The sequence below is a fragment of the Lacerta agilis genome, chromosome 2 (assembly GCF_009819535.1).
Source record: "Lacerta agilis isolate rLacAgi1 chromosome 2, rLacAgi1.pri, whole genome shotgun sequence".
NCBI classification, from domain to species: Eukaryota; Metazoa; Chordata; class Lepidosauria; order Squamata; family Lacertidae; genus Lacerta; species Lacerta agilis.
This window is the reverse complement of record NC_046313.1, coordinates 32830286-32852110: the sequence shown is the minus strand read 5'-3', so window position 1 is coordinate 32852110 and position 21825 is coordinate 32830286. Positions and strand designations below refer to the sequence as shown.

General features: G+C 40.6%; 1 protein-coding gene across 3 annotated transcripts in view; it reads left to right on the top strand.

Annotated features, from left to right (window-relative positions):
* The window catches only part of UBE2O (ubiquitin conjugating enzyme E2 O), a 57911-nt gene that overhangs the window by 11013 nt on the left and 25073 nt on the right, over positions 1 to 21825 (top strand). For all 3 annotated transcript variants that reach the window (XM_033139407.1, XM_033139406.1, XM_033139405.1), the window contains exons 2-6: positions 13981 to 14040; positions 16454 to 16564; positions 17853 to 17950; positions 19478 to 19541; positions 21540 to 21683. In XM_033139407.1, coding sequence (XP_032995298.1) covers positions 13981 to 14040; positions 16454 to 16564; positions 17853 to 17950; positions 19478 to 19541; positions 21540 to 21683 — 477 coding nt within the window. The remainder of the gene's footprint in view (positions 1 to 13980; positions 14041 to 16453; positions 16565 to 17852; positions 17951 to 19477; positions 19542 to 21539; positions 21684 to 21825) is intronic.

Here is a 21825-nt window from a genome sequence, read left to right as displayed (position 1 = left end):
TTGTCTCTTTGCAGCATGTGCCCTTGCTATTCTGAAGGGTAACACCATTTATCTGAAAAAGAGAATTGCAGTGTCTGCTTTTTTTTAAGGGTGGTTCCATACTTTAGTGCAGCATTGTTCTTTTATAGTTTGCTATAAATGTTATTAAAACTGAGACTCCACACTACACTTAGTATAGCACTGTGCTCTACTCCATAGCAAAGATCCATCTACAATGTTTACTTATAAGTGACACTCAAAAGTAATTTCCAGTATTAATGAAAAGTTTCCTGTTTCAGATTCTGTCCATATTTCCTTCCTTTTGATTGCTGCCAGATTAGTCAAGAAAAGTCCCCCCTCCCATATTGCCCTAGCATCAGTCTCTGTTTGTCCCCACAGGGGAAAGATTTAAATACTGATCATACTACATTCTTTTCTCTTTTCACTTTTTAATAGCAAAATAGTGCTATTTTGTTGCGAGAAAATATTAGAGGAAATAATTATACCCTCTTTATCAGCTGAGCAGATACTGCCACTAAGACAATTGATATCACTAATCTGCTCAATCATCACAAATAATGATAAAATGGAAGGGGGAAGGAAAGAAGAAAGCTGTGGATATATTTCCCTATAAATATAGCAGTCCCAATTACACAATAGTGCCTTGCCTCTTCACCAGGGGCGACTGGTAATGCAATTGATTTGTTTTGCAAACAAACACCACCCCTACTGCAAATGAATTCTGAAAAAACAAAACAAAATAAAAAAAATTTTTCCAGTAGCACCTTAGAGACCAACTAAGTTTGTTCTTGGTATGAGCTTTCGTGTGCATGCACACTTCTTCAGAAAAAAACAAGATACTGTAAGTCAAACCACTGGATTCCCAACAATAGAGTCTGGATTCCCCATTTTAAAAATGGGTGAATAAAGGGTGGCAATCCCAGAGTAAGAAGTAGTGATGGAGCCATCTAAGTTGTTGTCCTGGTCCTTGGCATACCCAGTGGGCCTATGCTACATTTTGCTATGGTTTGGGGCGCATTCATGAGAAGGGCTAACTACTAAGAAAGCGCTTAGCTCTAACCACTAACAATTACCTGGAGTCTGTAGAAGCCTGGAGCTGTAGCTGAGCAATTGCCAAAGTAATTTGATAACTAGCAGCATTTTTTAAAAAAAAATAAACCACTTGTTTGCAGCCAGTATACAGGCTAAGACTCATACTTAATAAGCTGTCAGGATGTCTGTTTAAAAGTGCATTATGCATTATAAAAATTGTGGCTTGAGCATGGTGGTGTTGGCCCACTCCTTAGCCCTCAAAGACCTTTCTAGTATTAGAATATGGGTATGTTTAGAACAAAGACCTTTTGAGAGGATTATAATGACTGCAGCCGTAATGGATTGCTTTTATGTTTGCACAATGGCTACCTGTATTACAGAACATCTGTGGAGCCATCTAGATAAGCAAGCTAATTTGTCAGCTGCCCATTTTCACTTCCAGGCTAAAGGGCTGATTCTACTTCGTTCTGTGCAGTTCAGAAGTAGTCCTGTTTTTGATTTGATAATTCTTTTACTTCACAAATGCTATTTTTTTAATAGCCAGGAATACTTTAGTAATTGTAGTAATAGAAGTTACAGGTAGGTAGCCGTGTTGGTCTGCCATAGTCGAAACAAAATTAAAAAATCCCTTCCAGCACCTTAGAGACCAACTAAGTTTGTTCTTGCATGTGCATGCACATTTCTTCAGATACACTGAAACAGAAGTAACCAGACCCTTATATATAGTGAGAGAGTGGGGAGGGGTATTACTCAGAAGGGTGGTGGGAATGGGTGATTGGCTGATAGGTGTGGAAAATCTGTTGATGACTGTTAACGACTGCAATTGGTCTTACAGGAAAAAGTAAGGGGTGAGATGGCAAAAAATAGCTTTGTCATGTATAATAAGATAAGAATCCAATGTCTTTGTTCAGGCCAGGTCTCCATGGTTTTAAGTTTGGTAATGAGTTGCAATTCAATGTAGTAATAGGAGAAGTGGAATGGGGCTGATCTATTCTGCATTATTGAGTAATAAATGAGGTCTTTGAATCCAGTTCTTTACTACCACGTTGACCAGTTGTATACTTATACATTTTATACATTTTTAATAGGAAACATTCAGCAAATCATAACCATGCCTAAAATCGAACCTTGAGAGCTTATGTACTGACATCTCTGCTTTCAGAAAATGCAACTAAATTGTACATGTGAAAAGGAAGATGAGGGAGAAAACTTAGCGCAATGTATGTTTAGATGTAGAGCAGAAGTGGGAAAATTCAGTAGTCTGGATTTGTGAAGTGACCGTGTCCCCCTTCTATCACCTTAGCATCTATGGTTTCTTTTTGCTGTAGATGCATTGTACAAAACTGTGTCCATGAGAAATTAAAATGGAAATTCAGCTGCTATAATGCATTTTATATAAAAAAATATGTAGTACTGGGGGTAGGTACAGGAGCAGAAAAATTAAATGCCTCTGTTTTGATTTATTAAGAATATTATTAACTTCAAGTCATAATCATAGCCCTGTGTTAAGGTTGAGTGGCGCAATGAAAAATTGGGCGAAGGGCAGTAGATTCTATGGCTTATAGTTCAAAATGGCTCAGCAGTTTGTTTTGAAACTTGGCAGGGTAGGGAAAGTATTTGTGTGATCTTTGCAAAATTCAGGGTAGAAATTATAAGAAATTGCTTGTTTTGAATGAGATAAGTATTTGATGAGGGACTCTGGCCTCTTGACTGATATTGCAAGCTTTCCTCCCATAGACGTCGCTGGGCTGATTTTTCTGGAGAGATTTCAGTTTCTATTGCAGGCTTTATAAAATGAGTTGTTTTAGGTAAAGGGTGGGGGACATCTAGAATGCACCTTTTACCTCTGAGTGTTGTAACATGGTTGTAGTTTTTAATAAAACGGCATTTTTCTTCTTTCATTCTGGTTTTGTTTTAGCTCTTTTCAGTCATAACTCACTGGAACTCAGTTCCAGCACCTCTCTGATGGGCAACATTGCTATTATAACTTCTTATTCTAGAAAAATAGCAGTGGTACAAGCAAAAACCTTCACCAAAAATCAGTTAAATAATTTGAAAAGGGCATTTTTTTTTACCAGTGTTGGTCAACAGACTTGCTTATTCTGCTGTGCAATTATTTCTGTCTATGCAATGGTTTCTATCTAATATTAGCCTCTAGAACTATAAAAGCTTGCGACTCAGAGACTAGGCCTTGGAGAGTTTACAGTTCAGGTAGGCCAAGATGTTAAAAGTTAGGTGTTAAAGGAGATGAGCGCAAAAAATCACAGGGTTTACCGGTAAGTAAAAATAGTTTTGAGCAGAGTGTGGGAGAGCAGGAAATGTTTTTGATGTACACAGCAGCTGGATTTCTGGCAGGCAGTTTTTGTAGGCACAGCAGAGACTTCATGGAAGAAAGGTAGGCGGGAGATTTTAGGGCGGCTATGCTTGGTTTAGTTGCTGAATTCCCTATTTAAAGGATAATTGCCAGTTGACCTGAAAACCTTCAGCTGGGCCTTCTCCTGTACCTTTCACAACCATACAATATGCAGAAATCAACCAGGGTGATTGGAGGGTATAGGAACCAACGTAATCCACTGCTAATGTCACCCAAAGAACTTGTTAACAGGCAGAGATGCAGTGGCAGCCAGTAAAAGTTGGCAGTTTCAGTTTAAAAGATGCCCGATGAGAGAGTTGCAGACATAACCTTTTCAAGACTCAGGTATATTAGACTATAGACCATGTGTTTGCACCACAAGTTGCTTCACTCCCGCACCTAAATTCCGTCCTCAACGTGCTGCATATTTCTGGGAAGAAGAATGTGGTACAGCATACTCTTGCCAGTTGAACTAAAGACGCCAGTAGAAATAGCATGTAAATGTCATATAGGCTCATATTTAATTCTTTCTTAGATTTCTGAATACCAGTTACTGGAAACCACAGGAGGGGTGAGTGCTTGCGGGTTTCCCACAGGCAGCTGGTTGGCCTCCATGAGAACAGGATGCTGGTCTAGAAGGGCCAGTGGCTCTTCTGATGTTCCCTGGTGCAGTTGAACGGGTGCAGTGCATGCATGGCTTTCCCATCCCAGTGAGAGCCAAACTAGGGGAAATGTTGGTAGTCAGTCAACCCAAAAGGGAGGGAGGGAGGGAGGGGATCAAATCAAGGCTGCATTCCTGAAGGGATAGGGTTTAACCCTTTATGCCGGTGCCATTTCCCACTTAAAATCCCTTTCTCAGCAGCAGTTATTTGCTCCACAGCAAATACAGGTACATGTACCCTCCACATCATGGGAGGTTAACATTAAGGAAACAGTTCAAAGGGAAAGATTAACACACACACACCCCTCTTTCTCTCATCCAGTTTTCCTAGCTAAGTTTATCTTCAAAAAATAAGGGAGGCCACATCATGAATCTGCTAACCTCTTCTCCAGTTTGGCCCTGTGATTGAGGCCTGGGTGATGTTAATATTGTGTGTTTTGAACTTGACTTGAAATGTGCAGAGATTAAAATTATGGTGTCAGGTCTGCATTAGGGCTGCTCACGAGTAATCAGGCATGAGTCTCAACTGTCTTTCAACAGTTTATTGGTGCAGACTATTTACAGTACAGAGAACATGAAAACATGGCCGTCCTAGTCACTCGCAGAATCCGGGAGTGCCGGTTTCCGGCTGTGACCCCAACATAAGAATTTCGGCACCCCAAAGCGCCGCCTCCCCAATCTCCTTTTGACCCCTCTGCGCAACTGGGACGACGGAAGTGGCGTGCTCCCCTCTGAGTGAAACTCATGAGGCGTGCTGGGGCTCTCAGCAGCATCTCCAAGCCCTTGTCTCGCCTGGCTGCTTCTAGCCTGCCCCTCCCCGCTGGAGGAGGTGCTGCTTTTCCCACTTGAAGAGGTTTCACTACTGAGGAGGTGTCAGGACACCTTACAACAAGACCTCCCGCCCTGCCGATGGCAATTCCCTGACATATGGGTTTTAAAAATGTATATTTCAGTCACATTGATAGATCTCATTAAATTCTTTATATTTATGAAAAGCTAAGAACAAGAGAAGCTTAGTTTTGTTGCATACTAACATTTTGTAACTTTCAAAAGTTATTGGGGACAGATAAAGCAGAATAGACATTGTTTTTGTATTTAAATGAAACTAATTGGTAATAAAAAAAATATTTGTTTTATGAGCCTGAGTTTGAAACAGTACACAAAAGGAAGCAAAGTAGATCTGATTGATTAAACTCATGTTTTTAAAAGTGAAACAATTGCGACAGTCTAGCCTAAATGCAGTTTCATTGTTTCTAATGTCTTAAGAGGTATGATAACTGTTTGCCAAATTTTGCTGATGACTGGCAATCAATAGGCATAGTCAATACAAATAAGGATTAGGAAAGTAATGCATGACCTCAGAATAGAAAATTAGAAATTGGATGGAATTTGATAGTGCAGAGTGTAAGGTCATGTAGTTGGGGACTAGTAATAAGCACTTCTGCCGTCTCCTGTGGGCTCATCAGCTAGCAGCAGAATTGGCAGGGGAGTGTTGGGAGGCGACCTGGGGGATTGCACAATGACCAAATGACAAAAAATGATGCAGCTACAAAGAACGCAGGTTTGTAGCAAGTCAGGCCTTCTAATAATAGGTGCTAAGTAAATATTAAGGCGTTGGTGGAACTGACCTGGAATAAAACATGCAATTTATCTCTCCTGTTCAAGGAAGTTAACGGAAAAGCTGCAACAAAAGCACTTAAAACACACACACACACACACACACAACCCTAAAACCTCAAGATGGGAGATATATTTGGTTTGGCAAAAAAAAAGCCGAGAGCAGGAGATGGATGTCCTTTGACACAGAGGTATTAATACAATAGAGATAATTACACGTTTGAATGATGGAAAAGCTGTGTGCACTATGCAAATAGTAAGCTGTTGCTCTCTTATCCTCAGGTGATAAAGGATATGGTTTGATTGATCTGATAGTATGTGTGTGTTGAATCTATTGCAGTTATTAACATGTTAGAGTAGACCAGACACATCCAACTTCCAAGAGACTGCCATCTACTCCTACTACAAAAGAAAAAGAAACTGGCAGTGATCTACCCATTAGATTGACCGGAGCTGTTTCTTCTTCTTCTTCTTCTTCTTGGAGGGGGGTGGTCAGGATACCACAATTGACCAGGAACGACCAGGGACATCCTACGATTGAACGGTATATCGTGATTGGCCGGTTGGACAGGCCAGGAGTAGACTGATTCAGGTGTCATGCAGAAACCATGGTTTAACTATGTGGTCAAAGCTTTCTGTCTGTTCATGTTCCCCCTTTCCCCTCAAATGCCAGTTTCCTCAGTTTGGGCAAACAGACCATAATTTGCCATAGCTGAAATGAATTCACCTGAATGAGGAAGGAAAGGAGCTGTAGTGTGGGTTTGGGAAGTTAGCAAGCTCATTGTTTGGTTACAACATCTGTAATGCAGTGAACATAAATTCGCTCCACTTAGAAAAAGAAAATATCTCATAAGATTCCTCTTAAGTTTTCCAGCCTTTTTTCCCCCCCTATACTGGGCTTTGGCAACAAAGGGTAGCATACAGAAAGGAGAATGCTGCTGAAGTGTCTGCTGTACAGTACTTTCTGATTGACTTTCTCACGGTCCCATTGTTTTAAGTATGTAAAGCTTTGCGCAGTGTAGTGCACCCCACTAGCAACCTGATACTTAGAATCAGTTGGGTAGATGCACTGCCTGCAGAGTAAGGAAAGTACTGTTACAATTCCCCACAGTAGGCTACATGCTGCACTTTAAAACAGGAGGCAGTTCTTTCCTAATAGTCATGCTGGCTATAAAAGTTCACCACCCCAGTGATCCGGTCTACTAAATTAGATTTACATGAAGACATTGTTTCAACGGCTTAAAAAAAAGTACACTTGGATAGTCTCGCCTTCAATAGAAAACAGGAATCTTGTGCGTTTGTCAATATTCAATATTTCTTAGCCTAAGTACAGTGGAACCTCGGTTTTCGAGCGTTTCGGAAGTTGAACGTTTCGGCTTTCGAACACCGAAAACCCAGAAGTAACTGCTTCGGTTTTCGAACAATTTTCAGAAGCCAAACGTGCCATGCGGCTTCCGTTTTGAGTTTCCCTATTGTATTGAGACTTCCGCTTTCAGTTTTTGGTTTTCGAACGTTTTGCAAGTCTAAACAATCTTCCAGAACGGATTACATTCGAAAACCAAGGTTCCACTGTACAGTACAAGGAAATATTTTCTTTTTTCTTTTCTTAAAGGCTTTGGGTTTTCCATGTTTTCATCACCACAATTTCTGCCATACCTATGATGACTGACAGTTGAGAACAGTATACTTTCATTTTCAGTTTATTTTTTACATAATGTATTTAAAAGCAATGGTAGATTTGCAATTGGTGTTCCTAGTGGCATTGAACCAGTCGAAGCATCTTCTGTGAGCATCCCCACTGGCTGGGGAGAATGGGAGTTGTAGTCCAAAACATATGGGGGAGCACCAGGTTGGGGAAGGGTGTCTTATTCCACTTTTCACCACTTGATGCAAAGATACCTCAGGTGCCTGCGTTGGTTCTTCAAAGCCAGGCTTGGTAGCCAGAGTAGTCTCATTTGTAGTTTCTTCTAGCCTTTAAGAGCATGCAATAGCAAGCAGAAGAGGCAGCCATTTGGGGAAAACAAATTGGGGGGGATACAAAAATGGGGAACTCCCCCCCCCAAAAAAAAATCTGGTTTATTCCCAGGCTTTCACATTGCTATAAATTATGTTTAGGAACTTAGCACCGTAAGCATTCTCTGTTCTGTGTTGCTGCCTCCTTTCTCTTGTGCATTTCCACCCTTCAAGAGTAACTGGAAGTGGGGGGAAAGCCAGTGAAGTGTGACACCATTAAGTACCTAACAGGATAAACCTGACATAGCATATATGTCTGTCTGCAGCTCAAACGTGCATAGCTCTTGGGTAATGAGAAATGAATATGCATTGGCGAATGACAAGGGAGAAGGGGGTGGCATTGCCTCGAAGAGGGAATGTGCTTTGCTTTGAATGAATCTGAAGAATTCATTAACATAAATGCAGTAGTCAAATAATACTTCCTGGCAGATGCTTTAGAAGAATATTTAAATTATTGGACTAGTGGAGGTGGTTGTATATGAGCATGTATGCTTAGGAATTTTAGTTAAAATACGTGGCTATTCTCTGGCCCTGCGGTGCAGGAATTGCTGTAGAAAGAGGCATTGTGGTGATGTGAGAGCGGTAAAGACATTTTTCTCAAGATAGAAAAGGAAATCTGGTGCTGCTATCCAGTACAATACAACGCTGGGGAAATTTACTAAAAAAAAAGCAAAATAATAGTGCATGAATCTCCAAGAGACTTTTTGGTCCCAATCATTCTGTGCTCTGAGAGGGATTATTTTCTTGAACTTATCAGCAGATGATGGCCAATTATCTATGAGTCCCATTCCAGACAATATAGAGGCACTGCTTAGTTGAGTGGTGGTCATCCTGTTCTGGAGGTGGTGGCACTCCTCTTAAAATGATCAGGTGCACTATTTAGGTGTGTTCATGGATCCAGCTTTGATAAGCAGGGGATCAAGAGGCCTCTGTGGCTTGGAACGCATTTTAGTAGCTTGTTTGGATCACCATAGTGTGTTACGTGGAGTTTCCTTTGAAACAGTCCAGAACCAGTAAGCCTGGGAAGAGGCAGCTTGATGGTTAACAGGCACTGGACAATTGAACGTATTATGTCAGTGCTTCATCATCTGTGCTGGCTTCCAGACCATTTCTAAGGCCAATTCAAAGTGTTGGTTTTCACTGTGAAAGCCCATAACACCTTGGGACTAAGGTACTTGAAAGGTCATCTCCTCCCATTTTTCCTTATCCAGTCTTTGAGATCATCATCTGACACCGTTCTCTAAGTGCCCCTGCAAAGTGAAGCATGATAGGTGCCCACTATGTGGAAAGCTATTTCAGTGATGGTGCTATAGCTATGGAATAGTCTTCCCAGGGAGGCTCACCTAATTCCTCCTAATTTCAGCACCAGATAAAGGAATCCACCCCCTTCCAGGCATTTTAAGATTTTTAAAGATCTCTTCTAATTTACTAATCTTCTTAGAATTGAGTTAACCTTGTTGTGTTAATGTTTTGTGGTTGGTTTCTCTCCCCCCCCCTCCCCCTTGATAACTGTAAGTCACCCAGAGAGCACTTATTTTGGGAAGCATATAATTGTTGTAAATAAACAAGTAAAACTTCAATCGTAACCATTTCTCGCACTATTTTTAGGCCATATGTTGTTGTAGAGAGTGTCTGATGCTCATAAATTAGCATTCCGTTTATTCCAGGACCTTATAGGAGAGTACAAATATAATAACAAAGAAAATTACATGGATACGCCCCAGATTGCCAGTACTGCTTTTTTCCTTGCCTTTATATGAGTAATCTTTACTATTTTGGTACAGGATCGTATAACATTTGTAGTTGACAGATGCTTCATAAATCAGATTTCTCTACTATTAAGTACTATGTCGTTCAGAAGGGACACTGACTGTCTTAATACTGCTTCTGTCATCAATATTAGAGGTAGAGTTGCTGGTGAATTGTATTTGGAACCCAGTCAAACTTGCACTAGACTTTTACTGGATGTTAGGTCCAGCAGATTCCAAAATAACCATTTGTGTTAATTACACAGTCTATGGCACATCAGTGACCTAATGGTAAAGAATGGCCAATCTGCAGTGTGGATTTTGGATCTTCCAGTCACAGAAATCTGGATTGCAGAGTGAAACCACATAGCTCCGCCTTGTTTCCTAATTGAGGAGAAATTTCCCAGCACATTACTGATTTGTAAGAAGCAAAGGGCTTTCCCCTCAGTGGTAACTGGCCCATCATCTGTATCAAAATGCACTTTATAGAGTGGCTATTGATTAGTTTCTCAGACTGCATCCATGGACAGGCGGGTGCAATATGTGCAAGGCAGGGATGGGTTTGGTACCTTGGTAAATAAAATTTGCAACATCATTTTGACTTCAAACTATTATAATTTCTTAAAATAAAATTTATAACTTGCTTTAAAAATATTTTTAAATCTCTTGTACAAAAACAGTTACGTTAAAATCAACAAACATACAGTATAACTGAAGTTTTTGGCAGGCATCTGAACAAGTACAAGAAAGGAGTCTCCCTAATGTCTACAGGAGCAAGAGATGTGCAGCTCTGTGCATCAGCTGTGGTGGATACCTTCGTCTTGATGTTAAAAGGCGTGGGGCACTTGCTAGGACTCCAAGTTACCCCTATGATCCTACTTACTTGCAAGCAAGACATATATTCCCATAGTATAAACAAGCAAAAATATGCATTCTATATAATACATAGGCAGTTCAGGGCAGTAAAGCCCCATTCTTTTACACATACATATAGATTTAAGTGTTTTTAAAATGTTTGCATAATTTTGCTAACCAGGAAAGAAGGAAGAGAAGCATGGAGCTGATAATCTTGCCCCAGCTACCAGATGCATAAATAGCCTCTCCCTGTGACCTCGCCTACTGTGTTACCAATGAACTTTTAAGCTAGGCTGGATAACCATAAGGACTAGAAACTTGATTTAAAGAAAAATGCTGAAATGATGATGCTGATCTGACCCATATCATATTTCTACAGACAGTTTTGACTGTAGTAGGAAAGCAAGGCTAGAGGTTGCCATATACAGTACTGTAAATATGAAGAAAAAAATATTTCCTATATGAATTTTCATCTGTTTACTTTTCCAAGAGTTTATACTTCTCTTATTTCCACTAGCACATCTTCTACAGAACAACATACAGTATTTGTAGCCCTTCCAGGAATTAAAAAATAATCTCCCAGTACAGAGGCCTCTTGGACCAGTTTTGTTATGTGTGTAATCTTTAAGCATAGAACAATATGCCTTGACTGCTTTAAGTGGACTAGAAAAGATATAAAAGTGTGTGTGTGTGTGTGTGTGTGTGTGTGAATGATGGTGATTTTAAAGGAAGATATTGGTATATAGATATATAGCTGGCAAGGTACCTTTTACCTCAACCTATATAGCTGGCATCTTCATCTGAAGCTATTGTAGATAGCCGCTCCTGTGGTCTTGCTAAAAAAGTACTAAAATTGGAAAAAGCACTAGAAACATGAAGTTTCAGCTATATCTCACCTCAGGCAATTCAGTTTTGTTTGGGAGTCCTGGGAATTTTGTCTGGAATCAGAATTGTACAACAAGCAGTTTTTACAGCTTTCAGTCCCTTTATTGTTCCATTCTCTGATATTTCACTATTTATATTGTACTTGACTCTTGTCTTGACACTGAAAGTAAATGCAGCTTTTCTGCATGAAGGCGTGTGAGCCATTTTGGTTGCAAAATGTTCTCATCTATCCTCAGCCAGTTTCCTTGTGGAGAATTGCATCTCTAGAATACAGAGCAATGTGGCTGCTGGGGTATTCAGTGTGTATTCAGTGCGGCAGGTGTGCTGTGTACAGCTCAGCTTGGCTTATGCATATCTTCGAAAATGTCTCTTCCCAACCCCATCCCTCCACCACAGCTCATGCATCACTGTAAAGGAGAGGGAGTTAAAACTCAGTGAATAGAAATTGCAGCCGAGTTTTCCGGCAGTGATGCAGTTGTGCTGCATTGTCCCAGTAGCTTTCACACACTCCTTCTGCATTGTGAGCGACGGGAGTGGCTCTTCTGTTTATCAGGGAAATTAAATGCATGTCTTGGGTACACACAATGCAACTGGATTTCAGGGAAGTGTCATCTTCAATGCTTGATGTTAAGACTTAGTGAAATATAGATTATTTCTTGCATGCCTCAGAGTCAAGTGTGATTTTGAATTCAGCATCTAACCAAATAACTATTGCTGCCTTGAAATATTTAGCACAACCTCAGGGTGCAATGCTGTGCACATTGAACTGAGCCCAATCTTGTGGATATCTTTGCTTGATATGTTGTGCAAGTGTACATGGTGGTACATTAAGGAAACCTCACAAAAAAATGTATCCTATGAGATAGTGTTTTGTAGCTATAGGAGCATTGGACCTGGAGACACAGGTTCAGATTCCTTGGCTAGCGGAAACATATTACTCTGCTTCTTTGTGATCTTCATCTACAAACTATTTATATGTGGGCACAATTCAAGGTTATGGTTATTGCTTTTAAAGTTATAAATAGATTGTAACTTGGACAGTTCTATCCCATACTCTCCAATCTGTATTGGAGATCCTTCTCCAGATTTTCCTGCTGGCTGAAATGGAGTGGATAAGCTTTATGGGGCAAGTTCTCTTCAATATCTCAAGGAAGCCTAAATGACCCCTTTATTTTCATCCCACCATTTCATTAAAGACATAGGTTTTCAGGGTAGAGGCTGAGAAAACCCAATCCAATTATCTGCTGTGCTGCTGGTGAACCTCATTCTGCTGACTGTACAGCTAGAGATCCACTATCAACATAGTTTTGCAGTATACAGTTAATCCTGGTGCTTTCTGAGATGCATAAAGCTTTCAGTGACACCTATGTGTTTCTCAAAACCAGGCAGCTGATTATCTCTAAACTGCCAAGAAGGCTTGAGAATGCTGTTGAATGCAATGAGAGCTTGTGTTTCTCTCATGCTAAATAATACCCTGCTGTTGTTGTTGTTATGGTTGTTAGACAAACTAAGAAAATATTGCAGACAAGCATTGCGCTGCCAAGGTGAGAATGGAGCCCTTCTAGCTATAGATTTTTAGTGAGCTGAAAAGGAGGATACATAAGACGGTGTTGGAAGGGAGGCAACTGAATGTGCTGACTGGGGCAGAAGCATGAGACTGTTGTAAAGAAACGGTTGTGTGGCAGGCATGATCAAGTTTAGTGAGGTGAGCATTTATCTATAGAGCTGCTATTTCACATTTCTGCAGGTGTTCATAATACAGATGCTGTGTCATAGTGTTGATTGTCATTGAGTGCAAGCTCAGTGGGAGGACGAGTGGTTTAAAAATGCTCTTTATTTGCCATCACAACTGATAGCCTTTTCTTAGACAGAATGACTTGGCCACAAGCAAGTACCCTTTGCTTTGATCTGCTTGTTCATTTGGCAGATCGATAATATTTAAATTGCACAGCATATTTTGAATAAAACACCTATATCTTATTTTTCTGTGCATGCATGACTGTAGTGCCTCATCATCATCATCATCATCATCATCATTATTTTAGATTTGGCACAATATGTTGTGGAAATGGCATTGCTCCAAAAATAATCTGAAGATAGAGGCACATCTGATCAAGCAAGCATGCATACCATTTTATATGCAGGAGTCCTAGAATCTTCCTCTTAACCCACACGCTCCAAACTAGCACTGTCAATTACTACTTGTTGTGTGATCCACATTCCTCTGTGATTTGAAATGTCTCTGCTCTGGGCAGAGGTAAAACATATTTCTCTCTGCTAATCAGAATGGCCCATGTAGTTTCTTTCTAAGGAATCAGATAGAGAGCAAGATTTCTACTACATTTCTAGTAGTAAATGCTATGTAGTGATACTCATCCCAGATACAAAGAGCAGCCCAAAGTTCCATTTTTGATGCTAACAATACTAGTACCTGGATGGGAGAAGTTCAGAGAACCTATTTATGCAAGTCTGAGCTTCTTGGAAGAAAGGTGGGGTACAAGTAAGCAAAATTAAGTGATGGAATAACAAAATAAAACCCCATATAGTCTTGTCTTGTTGTCATGTCCATCACTAAAATGGAATTATGAACATGAGCAGCATTGTATGAATGTACAGATAATTACTTCATTGTGCAGCTACAGCTTATATTGGTACAAAATGTGTGTGTACACACACATATGTGTAAAAAATTTAAAAATACCAACCTGGTAGTCCACTTGATTAGAAATCAGGTTGTACATATGAAGGTATAGTGAAGATCCATCTTAATTATCTTCTCTCTCTCTTTTGCCTTTTCCCCACCACCTCCCTCTCAGCTGAAGCTTGAAGACCGGTCAGTGGTACCTCGGGATGTCGTCAGGCACATGGGCTCACGGGTAGGTGCTTCTGTTTTGTGTATAGACACGAGAAACCAGTGCCTAGTGTTTCAGTAGTAAATTTTGCATAGTCTGAATCTGCAACATAGGAAATATTTGGCTTTGAATGTCATCGGACTGTATTGTAAAATACATTTGCTGTGTTTCACACATGGCATTCTATAGAATCAAATGCAGTGTCTTAACACATTACAGCAAAAGCTGCAGCCAAAGCCAGCCATATTAATATGCATCTTGTGCGTTGAACCTTTTGGCCAGAATAGCAGTGTCAGCATTGGAGGTGCATTGCTGTAAGTAAGCCTTTCCAAACGACGCTGTGGCTCAGATGTTGATTTCTGCATAGATCAGTTTGCACCATTACTCAGAGTCCTGGAACAAATGTAGCTATAAAATGAAAAGGTAGATTTAATGATACACTTTCAGTTTGTGTCCGATCAGTAGACTTATTCAGGATTTAGTAAAACACTCTTGTTCTCTTTTCCATGGCAAGATGTAAGCATGAAATCCTGAGTCGGGGGTTTGATGGATTCTTAACTCAATAACAAACTCAATATTGAAAATGCAACTGGATTGGGTGGGGGCAGTTAGGGGTGACACCGAGCGACACAATGCACTTTGTAGCTAATTTGCATAGTTCAGTTTCACATTTAGTTGCCTTGCATGAATGCTGAGGGTACCAAACACTAACCAGTATTTGTTATTCTCATGGTGGAGATGCTTTGTGAACTGTTGAAGAACTGTTGGATTCAACACTCTCCGCCTTGTTTTGTCACCCCAGTTCAGACGTATGAAGTTAAATATTCTTGCCTTCCATCATAATTTATTTTAAAGACATGCAACACAGTGTTCAGATGAAGAAGAGAACAATGCATGTGCTAGGATGCTTGGGTATGTCTGTACTTGCCGAAACAAGTGATGTGTAGTAGCTAACATTGGAAACACTCTTCCTGGAACCCTTTTTGATGTTTCTTTCAACTGCTTTTGGTGATCAAGAGAATTTCTGAACCCCAGCTGATTTAAAGCCCCCCAACTCATGGTTATGTTGCAGTTAGCACTTTTGTGTGTATTCATTGTGTTCTCAGTGGCTGCAAGATATTCTATATAGGGAACGACGAGTATATTACCTTTTAAAGAAACAAAATACAAAGCATTATGTTGGTAGCATCATCAAAATGAGAGTGGCATACATATAACAAAAAAGCTTGTACTTTTCTGAATCACTGTCCTGACTTGTATTACAAGTTAATGCATGTTAATATGCCAGTTGACCTGTATTACAAGTTAAAAGCCCAGCATTGGGAGTCTACCCATTTCCCAGAAACTCAGAGCATTCCGCACCCCACCCCACGTGCATGTAATGTCCAAAGACTTTCTGGGCCACACTAGATCATAAAGGTTGTACTCTTCCCCTTTGGAGTCCTCCTTCTGGATGAACAAAGACACCTATTTAGCAATGAGAGCCATTTTTAAAATGTGTTTCAGCAGTGGGTGGAGGAAGGGAGAAAAGCGTCATCATATGGTTGGTGAGCTAATTCATATATTATAAAGCGCCAACTCTCCAAAGTGTGTGTGTCTATGTGTGTTTCCATTAATAGACCCTGATGTTTGGGAACAGCTACAGAACTCAGCCATCAGCTGCATTTTGTAATGGACTATGCTCATTAATAAATAAAAATACGTTATTACAGCAGCTGCCAGTTGACTAAGAATTAGTTGAGTTATGAGTTAATGATGCATCTGGGTTCATATCCTCTTCCTCAGCGAGCCAAACAGTAAGCAGGCACAATTGAGCATTGATCCGGAGCATTTTTACCCAGCTTTTCTTTACAAGCTCAAAGCGACACAATAAACAAGGCTTATTTATTAATTAATACTTTGCTCTGATACTTGTTCTGCAGATAGCGGGCAAAATATCTGACATTTCTACAGCATATTTCAAGTGTTTGAAAGAGTGTGATACCTGAATATTGTTACATTAGTCTTATCCCCACATAGCAATATAGTGAGGTTGAGAGAATGCCGACTTTCTACAGAAATTACCACATTACTTTCGTTCGGCTTGTGGGTAAAATGAAGAGACCAAACTTGGTCTGAGAGCTTACTTACTAGGCAGTTGCTATCTAGTTAAGCAAGCAAACTATCTGATGATCTCCAGGGGTCCCCAACTTACAGGGAAAGGAACCTATATAAACTAGGTTCCAAAGAAAGTTGACAGGAGGTCAAGCAGGCAAAGAATGCAGAGTTGACAATTCTCTCAAGAAAGAAGGCATAATAGGAACTCTGTTACTTGCTTTTTTCTTGGGTCTTGAATTTGTGTTCTACTGATAAATAGCAGGTGAAACTTTCAGGGCTGTCTGTTTCTGCACAACTTGTGTGTCCTGCTGTTTAAAAAACCTTTTGTTCACCTTTCCAGGACAGCCAGTGTGGAACAGTAATTGATGTGAATATAGAGTGTGCCGTAAAACTGGTAGGGACCAACTGTATCCTTTATCCCGTCAACAGCAAAGATCTTCAGAATATCTGGGTGAGCATGTTTAAAACTACTTATCCTCACACAGCAGGAAAGCTAACAACTTAACAGATTTAATCAGGAACAGGCAGGGATGATGTTACATCCCCTAATGTGAGTGGTTTCTTTTAACAAGACTAGAGTCTTCTCTGGAGAGAGTAATGCTTCTAAGCCCTACATGAGATGCAATTCAGATACCTGAAGGACTGCTTACTACCACATAAACTTGTCTGCGCATTAAGATGTTAGTTGTAAGGCACTTCCCTGGGTTCTCTTATATGGATTATGACCTTTTTGGTTGTAGTATCCCGACTCTGGGATGCCTTTCCTGGGGCCAAGCAAACCTAATTTGTCTGGTACTATAAAGACAAAGTAAAAGCCCTTTAAAAAAACTTAATTTTTGAGGAGTTCCTTATCTGCTGTCATGCTTTCTAATTGTTTTTAATTGTTAATCTCTGTAAACTGCTGCCCTGGAACTGTTAATATTGAATGGTGGTATATAAATATTTGAAGTAAATGATGCAGTACTTGCATTACTGCCACACTAGTTATTTTTTGAATATGTTGCTAGCTTCTGTCAGACTGAGCAAAGGCTTAGTCTATAACAAATGGGGTGAGAAGCTTCTGCATAGTGATTAGCTGGGGTGATCACTTGATCAAGGCAGTCCCATGGCAACAGCGTGATCCTGAGCTGCAGTACAGTTAAAACATGGTGTTAGTAAAATCTTTAAAGGAACAAAGTATGTACATAAAAATGTACAGGAACTGGCTGCCTGTAACTTCTGAGTTCATTTGTTCATTCTAGATATTTCCTACCTTTATTTCATTTTTTACTGTTTTTGTCAAAGGGGGCAGGGAATGGGTCTACAAAATGGTTTTGGCTATAGTCTGAATCCTTCCAAAACGAAGATAAGTATTTCTGCTGGTATTCTTAACAAGGCAGAGAGATGCAATTCTGAATTGATTGTAAGAAAGAAGGGCAGTTGTGCTTCCTCAATCACTTAACTGTGATTGTGAGATTACCCTGGAGTTTACCCAGTTTACTTGATATGCTACTGTTCACCTTTGCCATAAAATTTGTCAGTAACACTTTTCCATCTCCCCAATCTTGTAGTACGGTAGGGTGGTGGAACAAACCTATTTCAGTAATCAGGGAAATGTACAAGTGTTAAATTCTTTTATATGCCGGATGTCCCCTAATTCTGAACTTCAGTTGATTTTATTCCATGAGCTGAACAACGTTCTCTAGTTGTGACTAAATGAACCAAGGAAGCAGGCACCATAACTTTCTTCTACCCCTCAGCCTTTCATGTACGGTGACTGCATTGCCTATGACTGGTGGCTTGGAAAAGTGTATGATTTAAAGAACCAAATCATCCTGAAGCTCTCCAATGGTGCCAGGTATGCCTGTTGCTTCTGTTACAGAGCATGCCTTTAATTTCTTGGTTGAGTAAATGTAAGCCAGCCTTCCCATATGTGTTTTTTATTATTATTATTTCAATTCTCTTCGGCTATACTGGCTTGAGCTGATGGGAGTTGTCATCCAAAACAACTGGAGGGGGCGCCGGGTTGGGGAAGGGTGGCAAATTTCAGCTATCATCCTGTGCACATTGACTTCATGGGACAAGTCCCATTAAACTTGATAGAACGTCTGCGTAAACACTCACAGGACTGGGCAGTTCTGTGCGCTCAGCCATGCAGACAAGCATCAGGTAGTTTGGTATGAGGAGAGATGCTGCAACAAATGAGGTAGTTTGGTATGAGGAGAGATGCTGCAACAAATACCCAGGTCCCACATCTTTAACTCATAAAGCCTTTAATGTTAGCACCTTGAATTTGACATGGTAAGATACAGGCCAGGTATGAATACCTTGATTTGGTCAGTGAACCTGATCAGTATCTCCCCCTTCTTCACATGTGTAGCCCAACTTCAACAGCTAGGCAGAACCACCCACCAGTGAATCATCTGATGTCACAATGGCAATACGTGATTGACACCTGACAAAGCTTAAAGCAGGTTGCTGCAACTGTCCATCAGCTGATCGCTGGTGACAGGGAGCCCCTTTGGAGTCTCTGCAGGGGGGCAAAGTGTTCCTAAAAATGGAGCATCTTGCCTTCTGTGGAGAAAGCAGTTCACCTTCAAAATGCTTCCTCCGTTGGCTTGAAGGCAAACTGCCTTCTCTGGAACGAAAAAAAGCTCAATTTTTTAAACTGATTTTTTGTTTGTCTGTCTGTTTGTTTGTTTGTTTGTTTGTTTGTTTGTTTGTTTCCACAGAAAGCAGTTTGCATTCAAAGCATTGCAGGAATCACTTTGAATCTAAGCTGCTTCCTGCAGTCCCCTCGACAGCACTAGGGAGATCCCAAAGTGGGGGGGGGGACTCCCTTCCACAGCCAATTCCAGTTGATTGTTGAAGCTTTGGCCATGCAGGGCTTTCTTCAAGCACAGACAATCAGCTGATAATGGGGGGTGTCAAAGTATGTGACACTTTGCATCGGCAAAGCCCCCTTTTGATCCAGCTACAGCTTTACTGGTCCTACATCTGATGTCATATATTACATCATACAAAGGGCTGATAGGTGAGGCTTGGGCAAAAGGGACTGATGGGCCTAATTAGGCCTTGCAGACTGCAGCTTCCTCACCCCTAATATAGGCTCCCTGTGCAAATCCTACAAAATTGTTGTAGGGAATATGATAGTTTGCCCCTGACCTGTAATACTTCTTTTAAAGCATCCCTATATCTATTCCAGGTTAAACACATTGAATAGTACTTTTAAAATGGAATGATATCCAATATCTTCCAACTGCATGGCTTAGTGTTGTTAAATCTAGATATAAGAGCATGCTAACACATATTTGCCATTAAGAAAGTAGTGCTGATTCTTGCAAAATATGTGTTTGTGTTTTTAACAATTATTGCTTTTCCTTAGGTGTTCTATGAGCACAGAGGATGCAGCAAAGCTATATGATGTCTGTCCACATGTCAGTGACTCAGTAAGTTCCCCCTTTTTGTTAGAATATTTTTCAGTTTGTAGAGATACATTTTATCATATGGGCCCTACTTGTGGGGTTCACATCTATCTGATGGATTATCCAGTGTTGGGAATTTGAAGGTAAGGAGCAGTGTTCCCCCACACAGTGATTGACAGCCTTCCATTTATATGAGAGAAAGTACATGTTTTCATATAAGAATATTTATTTTGTACACAAATTTCTGTACACCAGCATCATCATCATCATTATTACTTACTTACTTACTTACTTATACCCTGCCCATCTGACTGGGTTGTCCCAGCCACTCTGGGCGGCTTGCAACAGATTATAAAAAATACAATGAAACATCATACATAAACAACTTCCTGATACAGCGCTTCCTTCAGGTGTCTTCTAAAAGTTATATAGTTACTTATCTCTTTGATATTTGATGGGATGGCATTCCACAGGGTGGGTTCTACTGCTGAGAAGGACCTCCTGCCTGGTTCCCTTAACCGCATTTCTCGCAGTGAGGGAACTGCCAGAAGGCCCTCGTTGCTGGATCTCATGGTATGGGCTGAACAATGGGGTTGGAGACACTCCTTCAGGTATACAGGGCTGAGGCCGTTTAGGGCTTTAAAGGTCAGCACCAACATTTTGGCTCCAAGTACATTTCGGAGCACAATTCAATGTGGCTCTTTCAGGACCAGTGTACTGTAATATGGTCCTGGTGGCCGCTCCAAGTCACCAGTCTGGCGGCCGCATTCTGGATTAGTTATAGCCTCCGAGTCACCTTCAAAAGTAGCCCCATATAGAGCACAAACACAGACTAAATCAACAGATCAGCTTACCCTCAAATGGTGGGCCTCAGTACCACAGCCTCCACAGCCCAGCCCCCTAACCACACTGTAGCGTAAGTGTGAAAGGAGAATGGGAAAAGTTACAGAAGATGGGTAAAAGTACTTTTGAGAAGTATATGGGAAGGGGAAGGTATAAAAGAAAAAGCCCACACTTAGAACCCCCGAATCAGCAAATTCTGCCTAAAATGTGGAGGCTGAGTCACAGTGCCCCCAAAGCAAAGTCTGTATTTAATTTGAGGATTACTGAGCTGTGAAACGCCTTACCGAAAGGAAAATGTTATAGCAAAGAATTTAGCAATTTGCAAAGATGGTTTGGATATCAGTAGAAAATGTCAGTAAGTGCTCTGAGCGCCTTGTGGCGGTTCCCTCATTACGAGAAGTGAGGTTACAGGGAGCCAAGCGGAGGGCCTTCTCAGTAGTGGTACCCCCTCCCCAATGGAACGGCCTCCCGTCAAATGTCAAGGAAATAAACAACTATCTGACTTTAAGAAGAATGCAGCTCTGTATAGGGAAGTTTTTAATGTTTGATGCTTTACTGTGCTTAATGTTTTTAATTGGTTGGAAGCCTCCCAAAGTGGCTAGGGCAACCTAGTCAGATGAGCGGCATATAAATAATAAATTATTATCATCACATTGTTGTTTTTACGGATGTCAGAAAATATACAGCTCTCACACTGTTCAGATGTCCACCTTGCCTGTTTGAAATTTCATATGTTAAGAACAATTGTTTCCACCTTTATAACTAGGGAAATAGAGCAATTGAATGCAAGAACTCCAGAAGTCACTGAAGATAATTCAATCATATTTTCATGGTAGATTTTCCACCTTTGAGATTCTGCTACTTGGTACTGAAGTAATTCAAATGAAACTAGGAGCTGTTCCTTTCTAGTACCTTATGACATTTTCTTACACTATTTATTATCCTGCGTACCTAAGATTTCCCTAGTTGCCTTAGAAACTGCTGTTGTGGTTGACTATAGCAGAGAAAGAGCTCTTCAAGACCAAGGAATCTTGGAACAAGTTCTGTTCGCCTAAGTATTTCGTTAGTGACTAGCATTGGACTGGAACGCAGGAGTCTCATTCCACAGGGACAAAATGTGGGCTTAACCATACCTGGCTCTGACTTGCACTTCTTTCTTGTATTGCTTCTTCTTTTCAGGGCCTCTTCTTCGATGATTCATATGGCTTTTACCCTGGGCAAGTTCTCATTGGCCCGTCAAAAGTCTTCTCGAATGTGCAGTGGCTTTCAGGAGTGAAACCTGTTCTTAGCACAAAGAGCAAGTTCAGAGTGGTGGTGGAAGAGGTATGGCTCAGTGAACTTGATTGTGTTAAGGGATCACTGCCTTGCCTGGAGTTTTCAACAGAACAAGCTGTGTTGTGTCCTTTGAACCAAACATGATGAAAAAATATTCCTGGAAAAAAATTCTACAAACGTTTAGGATCGA